General features: G+C 50.0%; 9 protein-coding genes across 9 annotated transcripts; 8 read left to right on the top strand and 1 right to left on the bottom strand.

Annotated features, from left to right (window-relative positions):
- Positions 1 to 2,941: 2,941 nt before the first annotated feature.
- Positions 2,942 to 4,910, top strand: FMAN_09096 (putative flavoprotein-ubiquinone oxidoreductase; the record flags this gene model as incomplete). The annotated part of the gene is made up of 2 exons (XM_041829898.1): positions 2,942 to 4,746; positions 4,811 to 4,910. 2 exons carry the CDS (start codon positions 2,942 to 2,944, stop codon positions 4,908 to 4,910), a joined length of 1,905 nt encoding a protein of 634 aa, XP_041680615.1.
- Positions 4,911 to 9,089: 4,179 nt separating this feature from the next.
- On the top strand, positions 9,090 to 10,025 carry FMAN_09095 (putative transcription initiation factor TFIID; the record flags this gene model as incomplete). The annotated part of the gene is made up of 4 exons (XM_041829896.1): positions 9,090 to 9,334; positions 9,396 to 9,483; positions 9,539 to 9,953; positions 10,009 to 10,025. 4 exons carry the CDS (start codon positions 9,090 to 9,092, stop codon positions 10,023 to 10,025), a joined length of 765 nt encoding a protein of 254 aa, XP_041680614.1.
- A 970-nt stretch (positions 10,026 to 10,995) lies between these two features.
- FMAN_09094 (uncharacterized protein) lies at positions 10,996 to 12,417 on the top strand (the record flags this gene model as incomplete). Its single annotated transcript, XM_041829895.1, has 1 exon — positions 10,996 to 12,417. One exon carries the CDS (start codon positions 10,996 to 10,998, stop codon positions 12,415 to 12,417), a length of 1,422 nt encoding a protein of 473 aa, XP_041680613.1.
- A 591-nt stretch (positions 12,418 to 13,008) lies between these two features.
- On the bottom strand, positions 13,009 to 13,821 carry FMAN_09093 (uncharacterized protein; the record flags this gene model as incomplete). Its single annotated transcript, XM_041829894.1, has 3 exons — positions 13,009 to 13,276; positions 13,334 to 13,568; positions 13,647 to 13,821. The coding sequence occupies 3 exons, from the start codon at positions 13,819 to 13,821 to the stop codon at positions 13,009 to 13,011; spliced, it is 678 nt and encodes a 225-aa protein (XP_041680612.1).
- A 746-nt stretch (positions 13,822 to 14,567) lies between these two features.
- Positions 14,568 to 16,940, top strand: FMAN_09092 (uncharacterized protein; the record flags this gene model as incomplete). The annotated part of the gene is made up of 1 exon (XM_041829893.1): positions 14,568 to 16,940. The coding sequence occupies one exon, from the start codon at positions 14,568 to 14,570 to the stop codon at positions 16,938 to 16,940; it is 2,373 nt and encodes a 790-aa protein (XP_041680611.1).
- A 1,727-nt stretch (positions 16,941 to 18,667) lies between these two features.
- On the top strand, positions 18,668 to 20,271 carry FMAN_09091 (uncharacterized protein; the record flags this gene model as incomplete). Its single annotated transcript, XM_041829892.1, has 2 exons — positions 18,668 to 18,699; positions 18,771 to 20,271. The coding sequence occupies 2 exons, from the start codon at positions 18,668 to 18,670 to the stop codon at positions 20,269 to 20,271; spliced, it is 1,533 nt and encodes a 510-aa protein (XP_041680610.1).
- Positions 20,272 to 20,774: 503 nt separating this feature from the next.
- FMAN_09090 (related to RNA helicase HEL117) lies at positions 20,775 to 21,887 on the top strand (the record flags this gene model as incomplete). Its single annotated transcript, XM_041829891.1, has 1 exon — positions 20,775 to 21,887. The coding sequence occupies one exon, from the start codon at positions 20,775 to 20,777 to the stop codon at positions 21,885 to 21,887; it is 1,113 nt and encodes a 370-aa protein (XP_041680609.1).
- Positions 21,888 to 22,309: 422 nt separating this feature from the next.
- FMAN_09089 (uncharacterized protein) lies at positions 22,310 to 23,107 on the top strand (the record flags this gene model as incomplete). The annotated part of the gene is made up of 1 exon (XM_041829890.1): positions 22,310 to 23,107. The coding sequence occupies one exon, from the start codon at positions 22,310 to 22,312 to the stop codon at positions 23,105 to 23,107; it is 798 nt and encodes a 265-aa protein (XP_041680608.1).
- Positions 23,108 to 23,745: 638 nt separating this feature from the next.
- FMAN_09088 (uncharacterized protein) lies at positions 23,746 to 24,674 on the top strand (the record flags this gene model as incomplete). The annotated part of the gene is made up of 2 exons (XM_041829889.1): positions 23,746 to 23,890; positions 23,944 to 24,674. The coding sequence occupies 2 exons, from the start codon at positions 23,746 to 23,748 to the stop codon at positions 24,672 to 24,674; spliced, it is 876 nt and encodes a 291-aa protein (XP_041680607.1).
- Between the last annotated feature and the right edge of the window lie 2,932 nt (positions 24,675 to 27,606).

The following is a 27,606-nucleotide window of genomic DNA, read 5'->3' as shown; positions in this document are numbered from 1 at the left end:
TGTTGTTATGCAAACATTTTGGTGTTTCTTGGTTGATTGTCCCAGAAGGAGCCCGGTTTGAATAAGGTATGCAGGAACCAATGATGGCCATTGACCCCTGACTAAAACTAAAGGGATGAGTGGGGCTGAAGCTGGGGAAGCCTGAAGCGTTGGAGATAAACTTCATAGGCTAATTGAAATAAGGTGATCGATCCCCTAAAACGTCCAAAATAGGCATTGGTTTAGACGGATTGAGATGAGGACATCCATTGTTTATCTCAAGGCAAGTTCATACCTACTAATATAGACGATCTATAGTATCCCTATCAATCTCATAACTATATACTTTCAGATCACTGACAAGTCAATTGTGAGATGTTTTGATTCATAGATCAGGTACTTTGGGATTTTTAACATGTTCTTGCTTGCCCTCGTCTCGTTATGTAAAAGACTCAATCGCCGATATTACAACACCACTGATGGTCACGTCCTATACTTAATATCCCTGCGCATTGTATCGAGAGTCTATGGTAAGGTAAGTGTATCATTGTAAATCGTTAAGAACGCTCATCATGTTTCACTCCGAGATTCTCGCTATATCTGTCGGTTTGCTCTTCAATGCCAGTTATCCGTAACAAGACATTCAGAGTCGTATATGCAGTGTCATATGCAGATCGCAGTGATTCACGCGTAGAGTTCGTGAATTGGTGTTTCATGGATACCGTAAAATATTGCCCTTCCCGCATCACTGTTTGCTTTGGTGCATCTATGGATATAAGAGCTCAGGCTTGTGGGACCACGAATATGTCTACACACAAGACTACACAAGCCTTACAGCAGCACACGATGGCATTACCCAGCATATTTGACATTTCTCTCCCTGCTAACTTCTTTATTAAAGAAGATTGTCTCACTTTAATGCATGGGTGTTTTAATCAGTACTTCTTTATCTGCCCATACGCTGTGATTCATACACATCCAACTCCTATCCTGGTTGGCTTAGACGGAACTACAGTCCTCTGGGCCCAGAGTACAACTCCATTCGTTGAGTGCGTTGATATGACTCACCGACGAATTCATCAGGAGTTGATGGAGTTAGCGGAAAGCGGCGCGCGTTGGGTTGAGTACCAGTCAATCAGATATGGGTTCTCGAAATTAGCAGCGATGCCAGACAGCCCAAACTCAGGACTTGAAGACGAAAGCTCTCCAAATTGGGATTGGTCTGATGGTGCAACTGCAATGTGGTGCAACCAGACAAATTGAGATGCAAGGAAACCGGTTATACTGCAGCACGCTCTACACGATCAAGTATTAATACGATGACTCAATCCACATTTGTGTATTATGATTCCAGGCTACGAAATGGCTATACCGCTACAATGAGCTTAGGGTATAGGGTAGTCAGCGAGTTGATGCATGGGTGCATATTAGTATTATTCAAAGACAGCTTGAAACTGGAGAAATCAGTAATATACTAATACTGAATAGAAGTGGCATATTATCTCCTGCAGTGTTGTTGTCTAGCTCGTCGGATCCGTCACGTTCTAGCGAAAGCCGGACCATATAACAATAGCCAAGTACACTCGTTCGAGGGTAAATGACCATTGAATTCACACGAGAAAGCCTCACAACGATGGTATAGCAGACTCGAAAAGCAAACCACTCCCTGTATAACGTTAGTAAATCAAGTCATACTCTTGACACACCGGGCTACCTCAACACGTGAGTGAGAATTTGCTGCAGACTGCAATGTAGTGTGTAATATAGATGTCGAAGCAAATACAGGCCGAAACAATGCGTAGATACCTGAGCCGCGGCAAAGAACAGTGTTAAGCCGAAAGAAAGCATCGGCCAAAGCATCCGAATACCGAACGCTTGGGGCATGTAGTTGACGTAATTGTTCATGGGCCCTGGCATCATGACAAGATAATGTATTCAAAACTTCAATAGCACGTATTATGACAACTGAAGCCTTCTGGGGACGTTCAAACAAGGACACTCTCAAACCTCAGTCCTAAGTGACAGAAATACTTGGGTACGCTTAGGATAGGCCGGCTAGTACTTTATGGTAATCTAGTCTACCATGCTTTTTTTGGACATATTCGTCAGGTCTTGTAGGTCTTACACACGGTTACAGACTCAAAAGGAGATTTGCTGATTGGTGATTGTATTAATAGAGCTCATATATCAGATGCTGCTACCCATGACCATGTGCATAAAACTAACATTATTCGTTATCATCATTCATGATGTATGATGACATTTGCACATGCTAGTCACTGGAATCTGGATACATCCAACCATTGCATAGGTACCCCAGGTCCACACCAATGCGGATCAGCCGAGTACCAACCGCGATTTTAGACGTTGAATGACCGTAGGTAGTTTCATGGCCTCGGTTATCCAAAAACCGAGTGCCGGTGAGAGCCTTGACAAACCCTCAGGTTCTGCAGCTACAATACTCTACCTACCTTATGAGAGAAGAGATGATAACTTGCTGTAAAGAGATTTGTCAAGACAGAGAACCCCACCTCCCACTCTCTGAAGAATCTGATATCTAAATACCAAGGTAGAGGCCCGAGGATAACTAACAAGCCGGAAAAGGAGCCCCAAGCTCTAGAAAGACACCCGCCAAAAGAGCCAATTAACATCCAGTTAATTGTCAAAAAGAAGTCCTCAGTTGGACCCAAAAGCGGTAATAGCCACCCCGGCGATCGTTCGTGCCTTCCCCACTATCGGCCCTCTCTACTCACACCACGAGAGAAAGAAAGAGTCAACGGCGGCAGAAAGTTGCTTACTTGCCGCCGACGCCAGGACATTTATTCCCACCTTGAGCTCCTGCAAAAGAAATCTTTTTCCCCTTTCCCCTTTCCTTTCCCTCACCTCGAGTCTCACTCATCCATCGCCAGTCCTGCTCCCGGTGGCTGAACATCCAATTCGCCTTCAGCTCTGTACCGTCATTATGTCCGCCCCACGACCAGTTTCGCGATGCCTCCAGCGCAGTTCGAGGGTGCTTTCTCGCTCCCAAGTTTGTCCCGCCAGATCTAACCTCTCTATCGCCACAATTTCAGCTCGATCCTCTATCGCAAGAAGGACATCTACTACAGTATGGTCTGGCGCAAGAGTTCCAATGGCTTCTCGTGCTTTTAGCACTACCTCTCGACTTCGAGATGATGACCAGGATTTCGACCCCGCGAGCGTTGAGCGAGAGTCCGATGAGGTTGATGTCTGTATTGTAGGAGCCGGGCCCGCTGGACTCAGCGCCGCCATTCGTCTCAAACAGCTTGCCAATGAAGCTGGAAACGAGGATTTTCGGGTACTTGTCCTGGAAAAGGCCGGCGACCTCGGCGCTCACATCCTCTCTGGAGCTGTGATCCAGCCCACCTCCATCAACGAACTTATCCCTGACTGGCTCGACGAGAACAATCCCAATCGTTTCGAACATGCCACTCCCGCTGGCACTGACCGCATGCGATTCCTCACCAAGAACTATGCTATACCCATTCCAGCGCCTCCTCAAATGAACAATCATGGAAATTATATTGTTAGCTTGAATCAATTCGTAAAATGGCTTGGAGAGCGGGCTGAGGAGATTGGTGTTGAGGTCTACCCCGGATTCGCTGCTTCTGAGGTCGTTTATGCTTCAGATGGTTCAGTCAAGGGTGTCGCCACCAACGACCTTGGGGTTGGGCGTGATGGCAAGCCTAAGGAAACGTTTGAGCGAGGTATGGAGTTCCATGCCAGAGTGACCATGTTCGGCGAGGGATGCCATGGAAGCCTGAGCAAACAGGTTATCAACAAATTCGATCTGCGCAGGGACAGCCAGCATCAGACTTACGGCCTTGGTGTCAAAGAGGTTTGGGAGATTGATCCTGCCAAGTTCGAAAAGGGGCTAGTTGTGCATTCGATGGGTTACCCGCTACCCAAAGATGTGTACGGAGGCTCTTTCATGTACCACTTTGGCGAGAATCTTGTTCAGATTGGTCTCGTCGTCTCGCTTGATTACTCGAACCCTTGGATGTCCCCTTACCAGGAATTCCAGAAGCTGAAACGGCATCCCTTGTTCCGTGATGTCCTCGAGGGCGGCAAGTGCATCTCGTATGGTGCTCGAGCTCTTATTGAGGGTGGCTTCCAGTCTATTCCCAAGGTCGCTTTCCCAGGCGGTGCGCTCATTGGTGACTCGGCTGGTTTCGTCAACGTTCCGAAGGTAAAGGGCACTCACAATGCCATGAAGTCAGGCATGCTTGCCGCCGAGGCAGCATGGACTGCTATTAGCGAAAAGACCGACGAAGGCACAGTATTCTTGTACGACTATGAGAACAAGTTGAGAGATTCTCCCATCTGGCAGGAACTCAAGGAGGTGCGCAACATGCGACCATCTTTTCACACTCCTCTCGGTCTTTATGGCTGTATCATGTACTCTGGTCTCGAGGCTTATGTCTTCAAGGGTCGCGTTCCCTGGACACTTAAGCATAAGACTCCCGACCACGCTGCTACCCTTCCCGCCGATAAGGTCCCCAAGATCGAGTATGAGAAGCCCGATGGCAAGCTCACTTTTGATATCTTGACGAGTGTTTCCCGAACAGGAACCAATCATGAGGAGGATCAACCAGTCCACTTACAGGTCAAGGACTGGGACGCTCATACTGAGTCAACATACCCTCCTTTCAAGGGCCTGGAAAACCGATTTTGCCCAGCTGGCGTTTACGAGTATGTTGAGGACGAGTCCAAACCTCATGGCGTGCGCTTCCAAATTAACGCACAGAAGTAAGTTCCCAAAGTTTTTACTATGACCTTCTTAAGTTGAGAAGGGACTCTAACACCAGAGCAGCTGCATCCATTGCAAGACGTGCGATATCAAGGCTCCTCACCAGGATATCAACTGGCAGGTGCCCCAAGGAGGCGAAGGTCCTAAATACTACATGACCTAAGGAAACCAAACATTTGTTCCTTTGGTAGAAACAATTTTTCGTTGTGTATTCTGTATGATACCTCGTTTGTATACCTTGATGCATCATTGGCGCGTTGGGCACAGTCAATTGGTATAAGGCCGAGAGTAAGAGATGGGAAGGTTTGACATTTGGAGCATATTGGAGTCAAGGTACAAATGAATGCAAAAATACGACTTTTGGTACGGAGTGAAGGTCGAGACCATAAAATCGACGGGCGACTGAAAGTACGCATGCTGCAATAGCACAGAGGTGCTTATTGTTCAGCTAGAAGCAATCCAGATGCTGTTGTTGCATAGGGAGGCTAGGGAGGTCATTTGAGCCGCATGCACTTGAGCTTATCAGCATGTGAACAAAGAGGAATGGCGAAGGCCTAGAGCGTCCAATGCGGAGAGCCTAGTCCTTGCGGATTCCGCGGCTATGTCTCTTGACATGTGCAGATAGTTGTTTGAATAACAACATGACAATTTCAATTGCAGGACGATAAATAACATGAGCGAGGCAGTAGGCCAAAAACTACAAGTAAGTAATTATTATCAAAGCCATTAAAGTGTAATGACAAAGGAATCAAAGGCTTATCTTTTCTGTGACCCAGGTAAGGACTGAATAGAGATAGCTTTGCGATCGCCCCCACAAAAGAAGAGCAATCTTGTTCAAACAAACCTTGCAGTGCGGAGTCGGTTCAAGCCCCAGCCAAATTTGCCCATGGATCAAGAAAGCTAGCGAGACATGGCGGATCCTGGCAGAACCGTGAAGAAGTTCAAATGGCTGGTTGGTTCCTCTGAGGATGAACAGTCTGTGGAGTGCCTGTCCAAACCCAGGCTAGGACTGTGATAAGTCGTGGGACCAGAAAATTGTTAGTGAGGTACTTGTGTCAGCAAGCCCCCGGTAATTTGACGCGTTCTCGTAAGAGGTAACCATACTTGGCGATCCTTGACAATCAAAATTTTCGTGTCACCACTCGGCGTCAAATTGACGGTGGCATCCTGGAACGTGTCCTCAATGCAGACTGGGGTTTCCAAGAGTCACGACATGCAGGCTTCGAAAGTCTAGCCCAGGTGTCGGGAGCCATGCATCACTCTACGCTCAGTCTCGCATAACAAGAAAGCGGTACAAAAGCTGGTAGACGCAGCGTGATAAATAAAGAATGCATCAGCGTCCAAAAGTGAGCAACCATGACGACTGCATCATTTATGGCGGCTGCCCAAGTCGTTGTACTGAGTACATGATGCAAGAAGCCAGTCACTGGGCGCACAGATCCAGCCTCCCTAGCACTGCGAAGGGGGGACAGTTTGCTGGCCAACTGCTTCCTGGTTGGCCACAGTTGAATGACTCACAGAGTCAGCGGGCGGTTGGGGGGGCTCAATAGCCTCAATATGAAGGCACGACAAAAGGAAACCCCCATAATCTGCCTTTCACTCCCTTGTCGCACGCTGACTGGACACGGGAATGGCAAAATTCAAAATTCAAAATTCAAAAAATTCTGCTGTGCGGAGTGTCCGTTAAACAGGCTTTGTGCAGCCATTTAGTCGCGTGACATTTTGACCGAGCCATATTCTTGTTGCAGGCAATGTAATGGGGTGACTTTGCTGATGAGACGCTTGCGAGACGACTATCGCAGTGAAATGAGCTCGATTCAAATGACCCTGCTCAAGAAGCTGGGTGACGACGCGTAGTAAAGGAGGGCGCGTGGGCTGAACAAAACAGTCAGTGAAGGGGGCAGAGCGTGTTTCAGGGTCCCATCGTGTTGGTGGTTAGGTTGGGTTGGAAGGGGAAAGAAAAAGTCCCACGGGGGGCGAGCAAAGGGTTTGACAGGGCGGAGCATGGCTAGAACCAGAGTTAGTGGTGCCCGCTCCGATAAGGAGCGACGGGGATACGCGACTGCGATTGGGGCAACAGAGACGATCTTGGTGCGCCGACGAGCGAGAGCAATCAGAGTCAGACGCTGATGAGTGGGAGTCAGTCTGAATGAGTGGGAAGCCTAAAAAGCAACCAACCGCGCCAGCACCCTTAGTCGGACTAGCCCCCCGGCCCATAATTCCAGTCCGCATCCGAGGCCCACAGGCCTGCGAGTCTCCATGGATAGGCGCTGTGACGCTGTTGTCGCCGCCGGATTGCGTGCTGATGCCGTCGCAGTATCCGGCTTGAGTCAAGCCAGTCCAGGTCAAGGCAGGCTCTGTTCGTCGATGGGTCTCGGTGCCCGCCTTTGCTGTCTTTCGTGATCGTTCCCGTCGGTATTTGGGATCGTTTTCGTCCATCTCGACTCGGTCGGTACCGGTTCACGTCGTCCTTCGCTTCTCTCTTCATTCTCTATCGTGTGTTGCCTTTAATCATCTTCGAGGTTATCGCCGTCGTTCGTCATCGAAATCGATCCAGCTTTTCGTAGCTGGGTATTGACTTGCAGATTACTGTTGAGGGTTGTTGGAGAGGAGGAGGTGCAAGGTGAGAGGTGAGGTGATGGAGGGACAGAAAATAAAGCGCAGGGAAAGGGATGACGACGACAGCAAAAAAACTCGCAGCCAGAAAACGAGGAAAACTGCTCACGCCAAGCTGTGGAAGAAATAATCCCGATACTTGTGAACTGGTAAGAGAGAAAAGACACGCGATTACAGTGCATGCTGTGACTCAAAGTTAGTTAGTGCTGCTTGGATGATATTGTCACTTGGGTTGGTTCATCTCACCTGAAGGTGTCACGCTTAGACCGTTGCTTCTTCTGATCCGTGTACACGTCTTGGCTCCCTCGCTAGCCTGCTTGTGTCTCTTGCGACTGAACGGAGAGCAAGCAACGCTGGCGAGGTTGATAGCGAGCCGCTATTACCCACATGTATGGCCTGTATCGGGCAGCAAGGCAGCCAGTTAGTGGCGATCCTTAAATCCTGGAAGCTCGCAACCCCAGTGCATCAGAACCTGCAGCGCCTGAGTCCAGAGCAGCGGAAAAAGTTTGGGCACAGGTCAGGTCGTGTTGCAAAGTCAAAACAGAGGTACCGATACATGTGTACATAGACTTTGAGTCTGCTATAGCGACACTTCAGGGGCTCAATGCTGAGACTGGGGTGAGTGGGTGGGGAAAAAGGAGATAAAATCAGCGTCGCAAGAGTGTTTGATTGGATCAACTCAGCTTAGCGCAGAGACTAGCTCATGCCAAGCCTGCCAGCGTCGGACGCCACAGGTCGTGTTGTTGCCTGGGGTGTCCTGCCTGAGCAGCCATTGCTCAAAATTATAAAGAGCCAGGCCTCCCCTCGCCCGCCTGTTTCGAAGGACCTGCGCGGAAGTCCCGACTGACGGCCCTACGTACCAACCACTTACGTCCGGCCTCTCTTTTTATTTTTGATCCCCCACGACGTCACACCCCACATCTACACTTTCACATCCCAATCTGTGTGGACAATTACCATCTTGTCCCATATCAGTCTGAGCCTTGAATCATCTCGGGCTTTGTCTCTCTCCTCTTCACTTTGTCAATACATCACGACCCTGCTGTCGCAGACGTGATCACACTCTCTAGGTCACAGCCCTTGCGACCAGGTTGCAAGAACTGAAAAACGTTCCTTGCCCTCTTCGCTCCTTGCGCGCAACCGACATCGTTGAACCCGACCAAGACCGGAACGAAGCGATACCCGCCGACACCGTCATCGTCATACATCGAGTCGTCGCGCTATTGTAGACAACAATAGAAAAAAACAAGAAGCTGTCGTGAAGTGAAAGAAACTTTTGGTCTTCTAAAACTATAATAACTTGATCGATACATCGACTCGAGGGAAAAGGCCACTGTCTTTCTACCATCTTCCAAATCGTTCCGCATCGAATCTTTGAGTTCGTCGCTTTTAAGGAACAAAATTTTGCTGGGCCAGTTTCTTTGTAGGGGACACATTCACTTGTTTCTCTCCCGCGATTGGTAGGTAGCCCCTCTGATTCACTGCACCGCCCCACTATCCCCGCCCTATAAAAGGCCTACTTCTCCTCCCATTTCTCAACTTCTCTCTCGCAACACCACAACGGCGCTGCACTTGTTACCGGTCGCATCGTCACCATCGCATCTACCTTCCAGGGTAGGATGCACGCTCTTTTCCTCGATGCGCGATGCTAACTCGGGTCTTGCTCTAGATCTGTTCAGCGATTTTTTTTAATAACCGTTGACGCATCTCGATACCGACTCCAATCATGGAAGGCATCCAGACACACCCATCGAACGCGGCGCAAGCCAAGGCGTTCACGGCGCCAGGATCGCTGTCGTTCCCTGGAGCTACCAACGAGCTGACACCTCCGCCCGTCGGCACTGGTGATGCTGCTCAGCGACCTGCCCTCAACGGCCAGCAGGCGGCAAATGGCAATGGGGTGGCACCCGCAACGCCTGTCGCGACGCCTGCTGCTACTCAAGGACCTAGTGGAATTACCCCCACTCTACAGTATGTATCCTCCTGAGTGACCTTTTTATGCTCAGCGAGGCTTATCTGGCAAACTTTAAAGGAACATTGTGGCTACAGTGAACTTGGACTGCCGCTTGGACCTCAAGACTATTGCTCTGCATGCTCGTAACGCAGAGTACAACCCTAAGGTACTACACATCTGACGTGCATACCGAGTAAGAAACACGTTGCTAACAGGAAAAGCGTTTCGCTGCTGTCATCATGCGAATCCGCGAGCCCAAGACCACCGCTTTGATCTTCGCTTCCGGCAAGATGGTCGTCACTGGTGCCAAGTCTGAAGACGATTCGAAGCTCGCTTCAAGAAAGTACGCTCGTATCATTCAGAAACTTGGATTCAACGCCAAGTTCACCGACTTCAAGATTCAGAACATCGTCGGCTCTTGCGATATCAAGTTCCCTATCCGACTCGAGGGTTTGGCATCTCGCCATCACAATTTCAGTTCTTATGAACCCGAGTTGTTCCCCGGTCTCATCTACCGTATGATCAAGCCCAAGATCGTGCTTCTCATCTTTGTCAGTGGCAAGATCGTCTTGACTGGTGCCAAGGTCCGCGAGGAAATTTACCAGGCCTTCGAGATGATCTACCCTGTGTTGCAAGGTATGTCTTTGTTCACCCTTGTTCTGGTCGCACTGATACTAACATTCCTCACCAGATTTCCGCAAAGTCTAAGGTTCCACTTGACTCTTTGTCATCTTACATCCGACAATACAATGTCACCTTCTCGACGTGTATGACTAGACAACCCGTCATGATACCACGATTGCTTTCATGTTCTCTGGCTTCCACCTGGTCTTGATGCCCAGGCTGGAGGCCGAGAATTTGCGTTTGTACCATTTTGAATTTCTGCATTGCATTGGCGTTGGCAGGGGCGGCTAGGAAGGGGATTATTTACGAGGGATTTCGGTTCTGGGGAAAAGCAAAGACTACTCATCCCGCGACACATCATAGATTGCCCGCGCCAGTACTGTGGCGCACGCGCTCAGTTGATTTGAGCGCTTCTAATATTCCTGAGGGACTCGTTGAGCTGAGAGAGGGTGCTGAGGAAACAAAGTCGAACAGTTGCCCGAATGAGCCTTTTGAAGGTTCAGTCCAAAAGAAAAACATGAACTTGGTAACGAGTTCGTGAAAACATGGAGAGCATACCCCAGCATCTGCTGGTGGTTAAGACAATCATACCGTTGCCTTGAACTTCAACCAACATCCGCGAGATGCATGTCTCCAGAGTGTGCAGGTTTTTTTCTCAGTAGTGAGATATAAATAAAGTTTTAAGTTCTCTCCCAAGTTTGCAGTCGTTTTGATATTTTGTGTGTGAAGCTCGCGTGCGTCAATGATGCATGATTATCCACTCACGTGCCCAGCCAATAATGGCATTCTCTTTGTTGTCGATCGGCAAACTAGCCCCGATTCTCGGCAGCACCAAAGACTTATCAGCCGATTTTTGGGCCCGTTCTAGTGTCGTTGGGGACTCTCTCCTACTCGGACAACGCCGTGATCGGTGTGGGAACGGGGAAAAGTCTTCGCATTTCATCGGCCCATGTGAACTTTCTTTTGTTGACAGTTGCAGATAGATAAGTGATCGTGTCTCGCAGGAAGCCTTGTTTCTCTTCTCCTCGACCGTCCATCATCTTTGTCTGTCACAATGGCCGGTCCTCCCTCTTCCATTCTTATCGTTGGCTCTGGAGTCTTCGGGCTCGGTACCGCCTGGGCTTTGGCCAAACGACCACACTATTCCAGCACCTCGATTACTGTCGTCGACGACTGCGCAGGGCAATTTCCTCCAGAAGATGCTGCCAGTGTAGACTCGTCTCGAATCGTACGAGCCGACTACTCGGACCCTTACTATGCCGCGCTTGCCGCCGAGGCGCAGAAGGAATGGCGAAAGCAGGGTGATCATGAGGTCGGCGGGCAGGGACGATATTCCGAGTCGGGCTTTGTTCTCTGCGCGAGCGAGACTCCTCAAAACTTCAAGCTCAAGAAGTCTGGCATGGACTACACCAAGGAGAGCGCCAAAAACGTCGCGTCGATTGCTAAGGAGACTGGTCTGCCCGTGGATAAGATCCAGAAGCTGGAGAGTACCAAGGCTCTCCAAGAGTTCCTTGGCACAGACGGTTATCCCGGAGACTGGGGCTACCTCAATGGCAACTCTGGCTGGGCTGATGCTGGGGAGGGTATGAAGTGGCTCTATAAGCAGGCCCAGGCCACAGGACGTCTTCATTTTGTCAACGGCAAGGTGACAGAGCTCGTAACAGAGGGTGACCGAGTCATTGGTGCGAAATTGAGCGATTCAAATGTTCTCAAGGCCGATGTGGTCATGGTAGCTGCTGGTGCTTGGTCCGGCTCACTCGTTGACCTTCGAGGAAGAACAGAGGCTACTGGCCATGCTGTCGCGTATATGGACATCACACCGGAAGAGCAGAAGCGACTCGACAACTTCCCTGTGGTGTTGAACCTCAGCACCGGTCTCTTCCTCATTCCTCCTCGAAATAACGTCCTCAAGGCCGCCCGGCACACATTCGGTTACATTAACCCGGTCAGGATTACCAACGCTCTTCCTCCTTCGCCCAACGATAAGCGGGAACCTTTCATCGCATCCCAACCCTACACCTCTCGCAACGATTCCTCAAATCCTTTAACCGTCGAGGCTGACAAAGATCTGCGCCGCGCACTCACGGATCTGTGTCCTATACGTGGCCTAGAAACCAGGCCATGGAAGGAGGCTCGAATCTGCTGGTATTCCGACACACGAGATGGCGAGTGGCTCATTGACTACCACCCGGGCTGGAAGGGACTCTTCGTTGCAACAGGCGACAGCGGACACGGATTCAAGTTCCTACCCAACTTGGGTGAGAAGATCGTGGATGTTATGCAAGGCCAGGGTGGCAAGCTTGGCGAGAAGTGGCGATGGAGAGAGATCCAGAACGATGGAGTCGGGAGAGAGACGAACGGGGTTTATACTGGTTTGGTGACGGAAGATGGTAGCAGAGGTGGACGGCCCTTGGTGCTCTGTGATGAGCTCGAGAAGGGCAGGGCGCTTATTGGAGACACCAAGGCCAAGCTATGATAGAACATCAGAAGGCCTTTGGGGCGCAAGCCGCATATGGATTGGATTTAGATGAAGCGTTCGTTTGTAGCATTTCAAGAAATCATGTTTTGTTTGTCAAGATTGGAATGTTTGAGAAAGTGAAGAAGCGACATGCATGGTCTGACTTGAAAGGAGGATAAATAAGCTTACAACCGTAACACCACTTACAACACGTTGGGTATGATATGGACAGCGGGCTAATAAATATCCGACGGGCCATGTTTCAGCAGCGCCGGTTTTAACATGACTTCACATGCCAGGGATGATATTTTATATGGAACAGGGAGAGACAGATATGAGTTTTATTCTGTAAGGGGGTATAATGAAGGGTTGAGCTAAGGAATGATGATATCTGGTTCTTTGGTTCCACGACTCCATACCTGGTTACCAGACGAACGTAGGAGAGTAGCTTGTTGATCACCTCTATGGCCATAGAACTGCTCTTGATGGAGGTGCGTTGCCTCTTATCTCATGTTCCGTATGGGTTTTATATATCAAGTTTGTCTCATGTCACGTCCTTTTTGGTCATTGTGCAGTGCTGCTATGGCAGTGTTTAAGTCGTCTCCGTTTTTATGTCCTTCTGTTCTTGACTGTTTCCTGTGCCACCTTTGCGGTGGCATTGACGATCAACTCGTGTTCATGAGAGTGAACCTTCTCCTTATACTGTTCTAGGTCCTCTCCCTTCCACTCAATTTCCTTGACCAGGATAGGAGTACCCCTGTCTACTTCAGCGATCACGTAGTGGGCCATGATGCCTGAGCGTGTTAGTCGACCAGCCTTGAACTCATCATAAGCTCGCTCGATCGCATTGGCTCCGTCAAACTCTCCTGGTAGAGCACTGTGTGGTTTTGTTAATGATTTGGCAATCTACAAAGACGTAACACGTTATACTCACGGGTGCAAGTTGATGACATTCAGGCCAGCTCTCTGGATAGGGTCCAAGAACGCAGTTGAGAAGACATGCATCCAACCAGCGAGTACAATAAGCTCAGGCTTCTCGTCGGCTGAGAGAATCTTTTCAGCCAGCGCAGCGTCATATTTCCGACGGCCTTCAATCACCTTCTGCTCGTCGGATTCTCCCTTTCCCAAGAATCCGTGAGAGATCAAGTTAAAGTATTGCCAAGGAATGCCTTGTCGCGAGTCAGTATATACACATGAAAGTCGTATGGACTAGCACGACGTATAGGATTTTGTGAGAGGGCCCGTACCAGCTTTCTCGGCTCGGACAGTTGCGTGTGCGTTCCGTCGGTTCACAATGAGAGAAATGATACGACTATTTGGGAGTGAACCAGTAGATATCGCATCAATGAGAGCCTGGAAGTTAGAGCCAAAACCAGAGGCCATGACGAGAATTCGGCATGGTGATTGGTCCGCGTTTGACATCTTGAAGTGTAGATACTGAAGTGAACTGAAAATTGTAGTATGCTTCAGTCACCCTCCGAATAATCATTTCTCCAGCTTCAGTTCAAAACTTTCACCCCTCCAAAGGGTATCACGTGATGCCGATAGCGGCAGAGCACACGTTGTCGAGAAAATGGCCCAGGACACGCTTAAACAATATATAATAAACTGGTTAGCCTATTTGGATAATTCCCAGTTATTATACTGCAGCGTCCCACTTGGTTCTGCTTTAGGGTGCAGAGTTGTAACCTGATGGGTTATATTGATAGTCTTCTGATACTTTTCCCAGTAGAACCCGTAACCTTTAGCTTATAGACACCTTTCTGATTCGAGAGCCACTTTCACGAGACTTGTCACTAATAGAAAACTAATTCATCGAGCCGCATGCTTCCTTCTCGATCACATATGTTTCAGCCCGAAACTGCTATTAACTGCAACTCACTCGATCTTGAGCCATACGTAGGGTAGGTAGTTGACCACGAAATACCGAATTGCGTTATGCCCCATTAAACCTAGCGCACGGTAAGCGATAAGGCTTACAGTGATGAGGCCCACTAGCTGGAACTCGGGAACGCGCTGAGACTGTTGCGACAGCTAAGTTAACTCCAGTCAACTGTGTCCGTGTTCAGTCTTTCTTTCAACGGTCCCTATCTCGATGGAAACTGGGCATACTTCGCATACGACAACAGAGATGCACTGAATCAACAAGCTGCAGACCGAAACCGAAAATGTCATCCGGAAAGGGCGTATCCGAATTCCCAAGCTTGGAAGCCAAGCTGCAAAAACCGACCAAGCAGTCCGCCTTCGAGAAACAAAAAGCAGAAGCCGAAGCCAAGCGACTACGAGAAGAAGCAGAAACCGCTGCGGTATATAATGAATTCGTCAAAAGTTTCGACCGTGATGATGACTACGATGGACACAACGCACCCAGCTCTTCAGCACCTCCACGCCCGCGACATGGATTTGGAGGCCCGCCACCACCCTCAGGACCAGGGAGACGGCATTTTGGAACATCGGGACTCAAGAGCGGACCAGGAAGCTTGGGGCCTCCGCCATCCTCCTTCGTGAAAAAGCGATCTTTCCAGGACTTTGCGCGGCCGTCGCGGGATAAAGGAGTTCTGGGCTACGATGAGGGAGCTAGTGGAGGAGGGCCGATCCCAGCAGCGAGAGCTTTCAATACAAGCGATGATGAGGATATGGACGGCGTGACGGATAGGGCAGAAGAGAAGGCTATAGCGAAACCCACACTGCGACTGTCGAATATTCCTCCAGGAACTTCCCCAGCCACGATCAAGGCCCTGATCCCAGACAATCTGACGGTCGAGAATGTCAAAATCACACCTTCGAGCAGCTCTGGGAACTCGGAAAGAAAACATGCCGTTTCGATTGTCACGTTGTCACAGGAAACACCTGCGAACGAGATCGACGCGGCCGTCACTGCGCTACAGAACCGATATTTAGGTTATGGATATTACCTGTCTCTCCATCGCCATCTTTCATCGGCTGTTGCGAGTTCGGCTGCATTGCCACAGATTGGCTCTTCAGCGACATCACATCCCTTTGGTGCGAAACCTGTTGAGCAGCCGTCAGGACCACAAAACCCGCACACGCAGCATGGATTCAATGGCAGATTTGCGCCCCCAACCTCTTATGGGCCTCCTGGCGCAGGCATTAATCGGTCGGCCCTATTACATGTGCCGGTCAAACCGCCCACTGATGTAAAGCTTATCCAACTAATTAGCAAGGTTATCGAGGGAGTTCTTGCCCATGGCCCAGAATTTGAGGCGCTGCTCATGTCACGACCCGAGGTGCAAAGGGAAGAAAAATGGGCGTGGATATGGGATGCAAGAAGTCAAGGCGGCATATGGTACCGATGGAGACTATGGGAGGTCATTACGGGCTCACAGCAATCACGACAAAAGGGGAAATATGTCCCCCTATTCGATGGTTCGCATGCATGGAGGGCCCCAGAGAAGAACCTCAAGTTTGAGTACACGACTAAGTTGGACGAATTCGTGTCGGATTCAGAGTACAACTCATCGGATGAGGAGGATTTTGAGGATGACAATAAAAGGGACAACCCAGATGCGGAATCCGAAAAGGCGTTCCTCAACCCGCTGGAGAAAGCCAAGCTAACACATCTCCTTGCACGACTACCGACGTCGATGTCGAGGTTAAGGAAGGGCGATGTCGCGAGAGTGACAAGCTTCGCAATTACCCATGCTAGTCGAGGAGTTGACGAGGTCGTGGCGATGATCACATTCAACGTTGAGAAGCCATTTGCTCTTACTGGTGCAAACCCAGACAAGAAGTCCGAGGCTAAAGAATTCCAAACAAGCGCCCCCGAAGAGGTGCCAAGTAACGAAGGCCCCGATATCAGTGGTGCTAGTCTGGTGGGATTATATGTCGTCAGTGACATACTGTCGTCTTCATCGACAAGCGGCGTGCGGCACGCTTGGCGTTTTCGGCAGCTATTCGAGACATCACTGAAAGACCGCAAGACGTTCGAGACACTGGGCCTCATGGCGGAGCGACTCAAGTGGGGGCGTCTACGTGCAGAGAAGTGGAAGCGCAGCATTCACCTTGTTCTGAATCTCTGGGAGGGATGGTGCGTCTTCCCTGTCGAGAGCCAGGAACTATTTGTTAAAAGTTTTGAGAACCCGCCGTCGCTGGTTGCCGTTGAAAGGGAGGATAGCGAAGAGAAGAAGGGCAAATGGAAGATGGTGGAGGATGGACAATTACGTGCACTGCCGGTTTCGACTGTCGAGGAGGAGGAGGAGGATGATCATGATGTTCAAGGCGAGGCGATTGATGACGATGATGTTATTGGAGAGCCGATCGACGAGGACGATATTGAGGGAGAACCCATCGACGAGGATGACATCGAGGGAGAGCCTATCGATGAGGACGACGTGGCTGGAGAACCAATGGATGAAGATGAGGCTGTAGGGGATGAGTTGCCACCAGCGCCTACAGATCAACCTACAACCGGCACTGAGAACAAGACCAAAGAAGGACCGCCGGAGGCCGGACAGCCTCGAAGACGGATGCGAGCAGTGGATATGTTTGCAGATTCAGACGACTCGGACAAGGGCGGGTAGAGATAGGCGAAGTTCAATGATACCAATTTGTAATGGATTAGACGTACCGTTCCGTCTGCGAGATGGCGCCATCTAACGGCGTGAGACCAAGGCGGGCCAAAGAGTAAGATGTGATTTCTAGCTTGTGTGCGACCGCTGGACATATGAAGATCAGTTGAGTTGGATGGAATATCAAGGCCGGAACGCTAAGGATGTGCAGAGCATGACATGAGACCAGACACTAGACGAGGATCCCACGGGAGATGAGCCTAGAACAGAGGCACAATGTAACATAGATGTGGAAAGCACATGCTGATAATTGCAGCATTGTCGTTGGCAGATGAGTTTGTGATGAGCTATGCGTCTATGCTATGCTACCAAGGATGGACTGTGCATCTGACTCCTGTCGACTTTGTCACGGTCCAAGCCAAGTTACGTCACAAATATTGATATGGCGGAAAGCAATTTATACGCATGAGGTAAAAACAGTCGACAAGAGAAAGCTGAGCGCTTGAGCTTCATGGTGGTGTTGGTGTTGAAGGTGGCCGGGGCCTTTGAGCCAATGGAAACTTGCTCACTCGGCCGGGTTGGCTGATGGATACGGACACAAGATAGTGGAGAGGGAAGAGAACAGTGACATGAGTGATTGAAATGCGGTAAAGTCGGAGTTTTCACTGTTAGTGGGAGGGAATGGACCTTGTATTTATATCTAAACACGTTTCCTTTTGATTAGAGTCGTCAAATTGCCAAATATGCTCTTTCGGACGTTGCACGGAAGAGAACCGCCGGGTCTCCGGCTATACAGTGCTCCGCGTCGGCGGCGGCTGAATTGGAGGAACGGGTCTGAGCCGGGGAGGGGGGAGGGGACATGTTGGGCTTGGCTTGTAGGGAATAATCATTGTATCAACAACGTCAAGGAGAACTTTAGATCCTGGTGATACACTCTACTGCGTTCGTTCTCATGCTCAGATGTCCTCGGAACAATTTTTATCTTATCGCGGAACCATCTTCAACATGGCATGACTTTCAACATCTGCTATTCCGAGCCGATCTTAGCTGAGCGGGCACCGAAACACCGGAATCGATGCGCGCCAGAGCCGAGAGCCAAGTCTGTCGTTAACTAGTGTGAGAGTGATCTTGCGAACCAAGTGCCTTGCTGGGATTAGACACCCTTTGGGCTCTTTAGGGCGTTTCTTGCCCGCTGCAGCCCCCGCATGGTGGGGGGCGCGACGAACATTTGCAGGCAGGTCGTCCGCCGGCGGGACAAGGGAAGGGGAAAGGTTGGGGTCCCTGAATAATGAACCATCTCTCGTCTTGGGTCTAGATCAAGATCCTCCGTTTTGCTTTGTTACATCTGCTTCTTACACGACAACAACGACAACAACAATATATGCTATTTTACACTAATCTCGCATTCTATAGCACTCACTTGCACCGGCCATATACCACCGGCCATTCTCATCGAGTCCTGCCTGGTACGACACTTTCATATAGTACACAGCCGCCGCGAACTTTGGAAACCCGTCTTCTGTATCCCGTCGTTTGCGACGCAAATTCCGAGTCCTCGAGTGTCGCCGAGTAATTCACGCCGCGTCTTCCACACACTCTCCCTCTCATGTCGACTCTTGCGAGACTTGCGCATTTGTAGGCAATTGTTACGGCTGTGAGCCGGCCACCATCTCTACCACCATCCGTTTTGCTCCACCTCTGTCATCCGTCGTACATACGTTTCCGACGACAGTCTCACCATGCCTCTCATTAATGGAATTAAAATGGCCTGGTACGATCAATCCTGGCGCATTCAACTGCCGTCGGTCTGTTGGTTAGACTTTGCTAACTCTGGACTTGTAGCGAGCCTTGTATTCGTGGTCATCGCTCTACTAAATGTACACACGCAAACGAGCGACTAATGGTACCTGTTAGGAAACCAGGTAGACCTCTTAGTACATGCCCTCATCCGGCTTCTCGTCCATGTTCTTGCGGCAGAGTCACGGCCGCCATACCAAAGAAACAAGCATGCCACTGTGGTCCCGGCAAAGATACCGAATCACCAAAGCCTGACAATGGTGATAGCACAAGCAGCTCCACGCCTCAGAGCCCTGTTAGCAAAACACCAGGTTCTGGATATCGAGTACAGAAAACGAGCTCCAAAGGCGGAAGTTCTAGCAGAAGAGAATCTGTTGACCCATCAGCCTTCCAACGAATGGATCCCAAAATGCTCAATATTTTGCCGTCATTCGAGGACATATCCCAGAAGCCGGTCGCGTCTCTTCCTGACATGTCCTCCTATGGGAGTGTGGGTATGACACCAGCAGACAGCCCTTTTGGACCCGTCATGTATCCAATGTTCCAACCACATATACCCCCTATGATGAGTCCGGGCTCATCAAAGGAGACCATGGCCGGCCAGTCTGGTTCAATAACCAGCACACAAGTTCTAGAACAACAAATCCAACCTACACCAAAAGCCGGCTCTTGCTGCGGAGGAGGCAATTCTAATAACATTGCTTCCGTTCCAATTACAATGCCCTCGGTACCGAGTCCACCGAAAGCCAAAGCAAAGAGTTGTTGCTCTTCCAGCAACGACTCCCCCAAAGTCGACCAGAAGAACGATAATGTACCGGCCAACGACATACCGACACCCAACAGCATGATGATGTCGCCTTTTCCGACCCCCATCATGATGCCCAACGGCATGTACGCCTACTACCCTCAGCCCACTGTATTCACATACCCACCTCAATATGGTTCATACTTGCAGCCTCTTCAGCCGGAGCAATGGAGACAAGTAATGGCCGCGATGACTTTTGCTGGTCAAGGCGGCATGCCTTCACCCTTCGGAATGCATGGCGCAACACCGTTCCCGGCCCCGACTGCCCCTCAAACTCCCCATTCGGCGACGGGCACTTCTCACCAGTGTAGCTGTGGTGCCTCGTGCGAGTGTGTAGGGTGCGCAGCCCATCCGTACAACGAAGCGACGCAGAACTATGTTCGATCGGCCTGGCAGAGCATGATGGATACCGGTTACACCCATGTGAACGGACATGGAAATGGTGAAACACCCGCAACAAATGGCCACAGCGTCACCACAAGCACGGCTTCTGTACCTCCTATCGGCTCTACTGACGGGACTGTATCGCCAGTCGCTCCACAAACCCCCTCTGAAGCGGCGTCAGGCATTAGCGAAGAGCAAGCTCTGTCGGCGAACGATTTCTTCTTTGTTAGTTACCCATTCGGAGACTCTTGTGCCGGCGAGGAGGCAAGCTGTCCGTGCGGAGATGATTGTCAGTGTTTAGGCTGTGTAATTCATGGCAACTCCGAGTCGGCGGTTGAAGCAGAAGGCCAGGTCTAGAAAACGCTTCTTCGATCAACATTTCAAATTCGCCGATTAGAGAACGCACGGATGGAAGCATTCATCGCGCAAGGGGGAAGAGGAGGACTGCGATTTGCTAGTTTGCGGCGACTATACCCATTGAAGTTTTGGAATGGCGAAGAAAGCTACTAGGAGATTGAGAAGAATAGAGAAGCTTTGACGTAGCATGCATAAAAATACGATAGACTCCCCTTCACGCTGTGATATATGCTTCTGAGTTCACATTATTAGTCTCATCGTCCTGCAAAGGCATTGATTGACTGTGTTTCAGGTTCTGTAAACTACTACCTAGGCAGGTAGTTAACCAAAAAGCGACATTGAAGAAAAGCGGAGCGCACTGTGCTCATCCCTTGACCTCAAAATCTCATCTTAAAACACTTTGAACCAGATTCATCTCATCGATGTTCTAATCTTATCATCGCAACTTTTGATCGCTTACTTATTGGACTTGCAATACTCAGACATAGTCTCAAAGCGTCAAAATGGACCGCAGTAATTGGGCTAGAGAGAGGTCGCCGCACCCTGACTACAATTATAGGAGAAGCCAGGATCGCGACACTTCATATAAAAACACGCGCTCACGACCACGCTCACGATCACGATCACCTGATAACACACGATCTAAAACATCGTCTTATCGACACGAGAGACATCGCTCTGAGCCCAGTGGTCGTCTCTCGTCTCCCAAACATCATCATCGCCATCATTCATCACATAAGTCCCGGGATAATGCAAGTCGCAAGCCTGAAGCTGTGGTTAACCTACCCTTCAAGGCGCGGCCCTTGTCAAAAGCTGATCTGCCTTCTTTCAAGCCACTATTTGGTGAATATCTAATTCTTCAGAAGCAGAAAAATATCGCGGAGATGGACGATCATGAAGTCAGAGGACGATGGAAGAGCTTCATTGGGAAGTGGAACCGGAAAGAGTTGGCAGAAGGATGGTACGACCCTGAAACCTTTTCACGAATTACATCGAATAATCCAGTTGCGCCTCAAGCAAGGCGTGCTTCTGTGCAACGGGATAAAGTGCGAGAGCTTATGAACGATAGAGAGGATCGTGAGAGCGAGGAAGATGAAGATGAAGATGATTATGGTCCTCCACTTCCTGGTTCGGATATCGCACGGCGGCCTGGACCAGGCATTCCCACACTCGAGGATCTATCTTTACGAGCTGAGCTTGCCGAGGAAGACAAGCAAGCGTCTATCGCTGACCTACGTGAAGCGCGCAAAGCTGATCGGGCTCTACAGAAGGAGCGTCTCGAAGATTTGGTCCCTCGTGCTGAGGCCGGGACTCGCGAGCGCATGTTGGAAAAGCGAGCAGCAGTGGCGGACAAGATGCGCTCGTTCCGCGACAAGAGCCCTGATGCTATGGAAGTCAAAGACGAGAGAGAGCTCATGGGCGGCGGAGACTCGTTGGATGAGTATAAGAAAGCCAAGGAAAGGGAGCAACGCCGCAAGACAGAGAGAGAGATTCGCAGAGAGGAGATCGAAAGGGCCAAAAGGGAAGAGGTGGAAGAGAAGAAGAGAGCATGGAGGGAAAGGGAAGAAGGGACTGTGAGCATGTTGAGGGAATTGGCACGGCAGCGATTCGGATAGAGGACATGATCACCTATATTCACCCCTCTTCCACTGAAGCCTCGAAGCTGGGTATGATATGATGGTGGACGAACAACTTGGCTATTCTTATTTGGTGGATTTATATGGTAGGTTTATTGACACCTGGATATTTTGGCGCACTGTGGGAGCGCACCAATTGGAAGTTTGGCCCACTCGAATCAAAACTCTTCTTCACGACTTTCAACAACCAGAAGAAGCAAAACTTGGACTCTGAGGTGAGGCTCAGAGCTCAGTATAGACTTATCAGCGAAACCAGACGCGAGAGCGAGCTACGAGAATAGTTCCTACCTAGGCCACGGAGGATTTCAGCTGCAGCGATAAAATTACACAAAAGTCCTCCGACGGAATCTTACTCCCACATCCATTTCAGACTGACTATTGCTCACTCTTCACTCGACACAATGTCTGGCGAGGTAGACTATGGATTTGGCGACCTCATGGATGACCCAGAGGACTACTGCCCACCTACGCCGCCTCCTACATCCCAGGTCTTCACTATGCAGAGCGGCAAGCCCATAACACTTCACCTTGTGGGCGCCAGCCCTACCGAAGCCCACCATCTCTGGAACGGTGCCAAGATGATCTCCGACTTCTTCGAGGAGGACCCTTCTCGGGTACGTGAGAAGACGGTTCTGGAGCTTGGTGCCGCAGCTGGTCTGCCCAGTCTTGTCGCTGCTATTCTTGGTGCGCGCAAGGTCGTGGTGACAGATTACCCAGACCCAGATATCGTCAGAATCATGCAGAAGAACATCGATGAATGTGACGAAACGGTAGAGCCTCGTGGCCGAATCGCCAACACTGTCGACGCTGTGGGCTTTGTCTGGGGCGCTGACCCTATTCCACTGCTTACTCGCCTAAATCCAACTGATGACTCTCACGAGGAGCGCTTCGATGTTCTCATCCTGGCAGATCTTCTATTTCGACACAGCGAGCACGGAAACATGGTCAAGACCATCAAGGAGACCCTCAAGGTGTCCCGTGAGAGCGTGGCCTATGTGTTCTTCACGTCATACCGACCGTGGAAGAAGGAGCTTGATGAGGGATTCTTTGACATTGCGCGCGACGAGGGCTTCGAGGTGGAACAAATTGCTCAGCGAAGACTCGACAAGCCACTGTTTGAGAACGACCCTGGCGACTTGGATGTGCAGAAAACCGTCAAGGGATATGCTGTGAGATGGTCTGCCGAGAAGTGCAGTTGATCATTACAAGGGCAAAGGATAGATAGACGAAACTGATTGGCAATTAATTGGTTAATGAATGACGATTATGACACCAAGCAAAGGTTGATGCTGTGAATTCTCTGACATATGCACTTGCACTGACACAGGCACAGGCACATGTCTAAGAGTAAAGAATATCTGACTACAGAGACTCTTACTACTCACGATACTGTGCTCCAATTGCTACGTTACGTGACCTTGTGAGGCTCCATTGTAGTAGATGCAACGAGCCGTCAGTAGGTGAGTACGTTCCCCACATCGATTCTTAAAAAGGCTCATCATAGCACAAGAAGAAGCACTTTTGGGACCTGCAAAAGGAACTGAAACTCTTTCTGTAAATATCCGCGCCGAGTCTCGCTTCGTTTCAACCTCTTCAACCATCCTTGCCTGCGTTACAGAGCCTCTTGGCCGATGACCTGTCAGCTGCTTTGTATCTCCAAGTACCGCCTGGTTTATACATAGCTCGAGAGGGGTACTCAGTCAGTCTACTACTGTAACGGGATTTTTGTCTTATTTTACCGGCGGTCCACAAGCCGCAGAATACCAGGCCTTTTCCGCGCCGCGCCGCAAGCTGCAATTCGTTCAACGGCCCAAAGCCCGCATTTTCATATCACATCATGTCCACCTCACAGTATCTCCAATATCTCAACAGGGATGGCTTTGTGGTCATCAAGTCAATCGTGAGCAGGGATAAGCTCGATGCTCTTCGTGAGGTCAGCTCAAAGGCCACTCAGCTTGCTCGTGAAGGGCATTGGCCTTACGGTACAGCCCCTTAACTATTGCTCTAAATAAATATTCTCCTAATGTTTTCGCAGTACGGACTGTAGGAAAACAATTCCCACCATGGGATGCCAGTCAGGCACGTGAGCACGGAATATGGGGTGTCCAACATCTCATGAACCCTGATCTCCCTGGTCATGAGCTATTCGCAGAGCTGTACTTCTCTGAAGCCATTCTCGGCATTGTGAAGCAGCTTCTGCAATGCCAAGACGACCATCTCGTGATGGAGCTGTTCAACATGCTTGTCAGACCAGAAAGGGATTTTGAGTTGAGGTGGCATCGCGATGACATCCCCGCTGAGGCTAGCGAGGACGAGGAGATGGAGCGTCTTGGCAAGCATGCCTACCATGCTCAGTATAACTTCGCTTTATGGGATGATGATTCTCTCATCGTCGTGCCTGGCTCGCACAAGCGCGCTAGGACCTCGACTGAGCGAAACGCAGATCCCTTTTCCAAGTCCTTGCCAGACCAGCTTATCGTCAAGCTGCAGCCCGGCGATATTGTCTTTTATAACAACAATATTCTGCACCGCGGGGCTTACAGCAGCAGCAAGGAGCGAATGACACTACACGGCTCTGTTGGCCATGTGCAGGGCAGCACTCTTCGAGCGAGGAACGTTCTACAGCATGGAATTGGTAACTGGGTTGACAAATGTGCTTTCGAGTCGCTCCCGGAGGAAGATAGGCGCAGGGCCGACGGTATGAGACAGCGCCTAATCCAGCTTGGCAGTGAGAGTGGTCAGGTTGGTTACTCACTCCAAGGCTGACCATAAGAGTCTAAGAGAAGCGAGGCCGGCACCAACGCTTTTTGATGTTGTTGCTTGGATATATCAATGCACAAGAAGTAAGGTATATCCCGTGACAAATTGCAGAAACCAAAAGCAGCCGGGTGACATTGAACATGCATGACCTGACGAATACAATTCTCCATCTGATGCTGAAAGTCTACTGACCAAGGGACGGAAGAAAGGAAAAACTCAATGTCTTGATGGTCGGAAAAGTTTCATATAGTTTCGTATGAACTGAGGAGACCCTTCAGCTTGTGTCGGCACCAGCAGGCACGAGCTTGAACAGCGTCCTGATAAGACACACTTCAAACCATTTCCAGTGTTATTACTATCAACAAATCTTTGATGGATTCTTACCTCCTTTTCAGTGTTACCGGTGTTGCACTTCGACACTGCGATACGACAGCAAAGGAAGCACATCCGAGTAACTCTGCCCTGACACGACCGAGGTTATCACGATATTATCCGGAACAAAGACCGACTTCCCGATGAAATCTAAGTTGCGGCACCCAATACAGATGCGGTTTTCCTAGGTTGTTTCTCAACCCCGCATTTGCACCCGGATCGAAGTGGCTGCCACCTCGTGCAAATCGTTTGGGGACCCCGGGTTTTGAAAGCTCGGCCAGATCAAGAAACTCAAAGTGTTGGGCCGACTCGAGTTGATGAGTGGTCCCGAAATGATGTGACTATCATTGTCTTCGGCGAGTCAGGTACGCATATGTTTAAATAGGCTTGAATCTATTCAATAAGTGCCAAGTTAGTATACTGCACCGTAGCCTTATAATCAAACCTTCTTTTCCCGGACTCGGTAACATCCCGGCGGAATGAAAATGATGGGCTCGGCTCATACGCGGTGTGTAACGAAGTCAACCCCACGGGGAAATTGTCTAAGGCGGGGGTAAAAGCTAGCCAACAAAGGGCAATTCGAATGCCAGCATCAATCATCTACTCTAGCGGTCTGCACCTGCAGGGGGGCTGAGGGCAGACTGACTGACTGAATGCTTGCATGATTGGGGGCAGACAATATTCATGGGGCACAGGGTGCCCAGGTTATATGGTAGAGTGAGGCCGGTATCTCCACGAGCTCGAGTTCCGACGATGCAAAGAGGCTCAGTTGCCCATTCTGGCCCGGTGAACGACTGACTCCAGTTGAGCTTGATGAGTACTGTAGATGAGTATGGTCATGTCCTCTGAGCCCGGGCCTGGGTGCAAGATCCAAAGTCTAGACTACCCCACACGCACCGACCATCAATCCCCGCACCTCCACAGATCCCAGCACTCGCTTGTCTGATCTCAAAACCTCCACTACCTATCTATTAGTTACTATTAGCAAATACCAAAACCACCTACCGAACCTATACTGTGTATCCGAACTTGGCAAATGTCCCCGGGAGAATTTCTCAAAGGGACGATTTAAGCGCATCCGAGGAGAAGCGAAATCGGTTCCGCTCTCGAACTCGGCGATTCTATTGTCTCTAGCCATGCGAGACAGGAGCTATTCCAGCCTGTGCTGGCTGACAGACAACGCGAGGCTGGTTGACGTTGAACAGCCAATGGGGATACGGCATCATATTCCTGTCTCAACAAAGTGCGAGAGAAGACACTCAACAGGTTGGTTTTAGCAAGGACCCTGGACCTTGACTGTAGGCTGATCGCCAACTTCTTGGGGGTGTTGTAGACAGCATCGTTGCAGCCACGTAAAGGCAGGTCTAGGACGGAAGCGGAGCCGACGGAGGAGGAGAGTTTGGGAAGAGTTTGGAATTTCCTTCTCGCTTGCGATGCAGTTGGATTGTGTTAGTCATTGCGCAATAGGGCGGACAACTTCCTTGGATTCCGGATCTCCAAGCGTGTTGCTTGTAGATCTGCAAAAACCCGCACATCAAGACCGGATCTCTGGCGGTAGGTTCTGTTACTGCTGGAAATTCCGGTTCCATATTTTTACTGCCAGAGGCTTTGGCTGGCTCTTAGTGAAACAGCAGGATTTTATTGATGGTATCAAGAATTCGATCGGCCTGGTAAAACAGTGTGCTTAGAGAGGGCTGATCTGGTGTTGCTCAAGCTCCTTTGCTCCGCATCAGCCCTGTCTCCGCTTCCCACCCTGAACTGAGAAGTGATTTTCTTTCCGTAACGTTTTCTCGTAGCGCCTTTGATCTCCAAAGTAACGGCGCGAAATGCGGCAGTGAAGATGAGAGGAGGAGTGGCTTTGATTGGATAAGCTACGTTGAAATGCACATGGGCGAGTTGAAAAGGTTGTCGATGGCAGTGGAAAGTAATTTTACGAGGTAGGTAGGTACCTCTTCAAGCTGAAGATGAAGGTTCCTATCACGTGTAAACGAATGACTTCAGATAAGGAAGGCGGCTTGAAAAAATCACACCAAGGCAGGTGTATTACATTCTAGTTGTGTAAGGAAGGGATTAGGTAGGTAGGTAGGTAGCTTAGATCATGAAGCCTCCAGGGCTACCTATCAAACATTAGCACATCCGTGTAGAATCTAATATTGGCCGAATCAACTCCGATATCGAGTTATCTCACTGGAAATTCCTAGGATTGTGTCAAACTAAGCTAGACTCGGGACATGTCTGTTGAGGATTAACCTCCCCAGACAGTTGACGGACCGACTGAGTTGTATGCACTCAAATCAGCAGTCAGACTCTTTCAGTGCCAAAAGGGACGGTCAACATTGTGTAAGTCGGAGGCGGGAAACGCGATTTTCCGCCGAATTTCGACCTTGAAATTTACTGGACATACAGCGTCGTCATGGTATGTGTATCCGCCTGGGCCCCAAACTGACACGGATCTCAACCACCAAGGATAGACCTGCCGTAACTAGATAGCCTGTCTTTAGGGCTCTTACGATTGGCCCGGAAGGGAACTAGAAAACCCTGGTTGCAGGGGTCAGGATGGACAGGC

This window comes from Fusarium mangiferae (genome assembly GCF_900044065.1).
Source record: "Fusarium mangiferae strain MRC7560 genome assembly, contig: FMAN_scaffold004, whole genome shotgun sequence".
NCBI classification, from domain to species: Eukaryota; Fungi; Ascomycota; class Sordariomycetes; order Hypocreales; family Nectriaceae; genus Fusarium; species Fusarium mangiferae.
The sequence above is the reverse complement of the archived record's forward strand: the minus strand, read 5'-3'. Positions and strand labels throughout refer to the sequence as shown.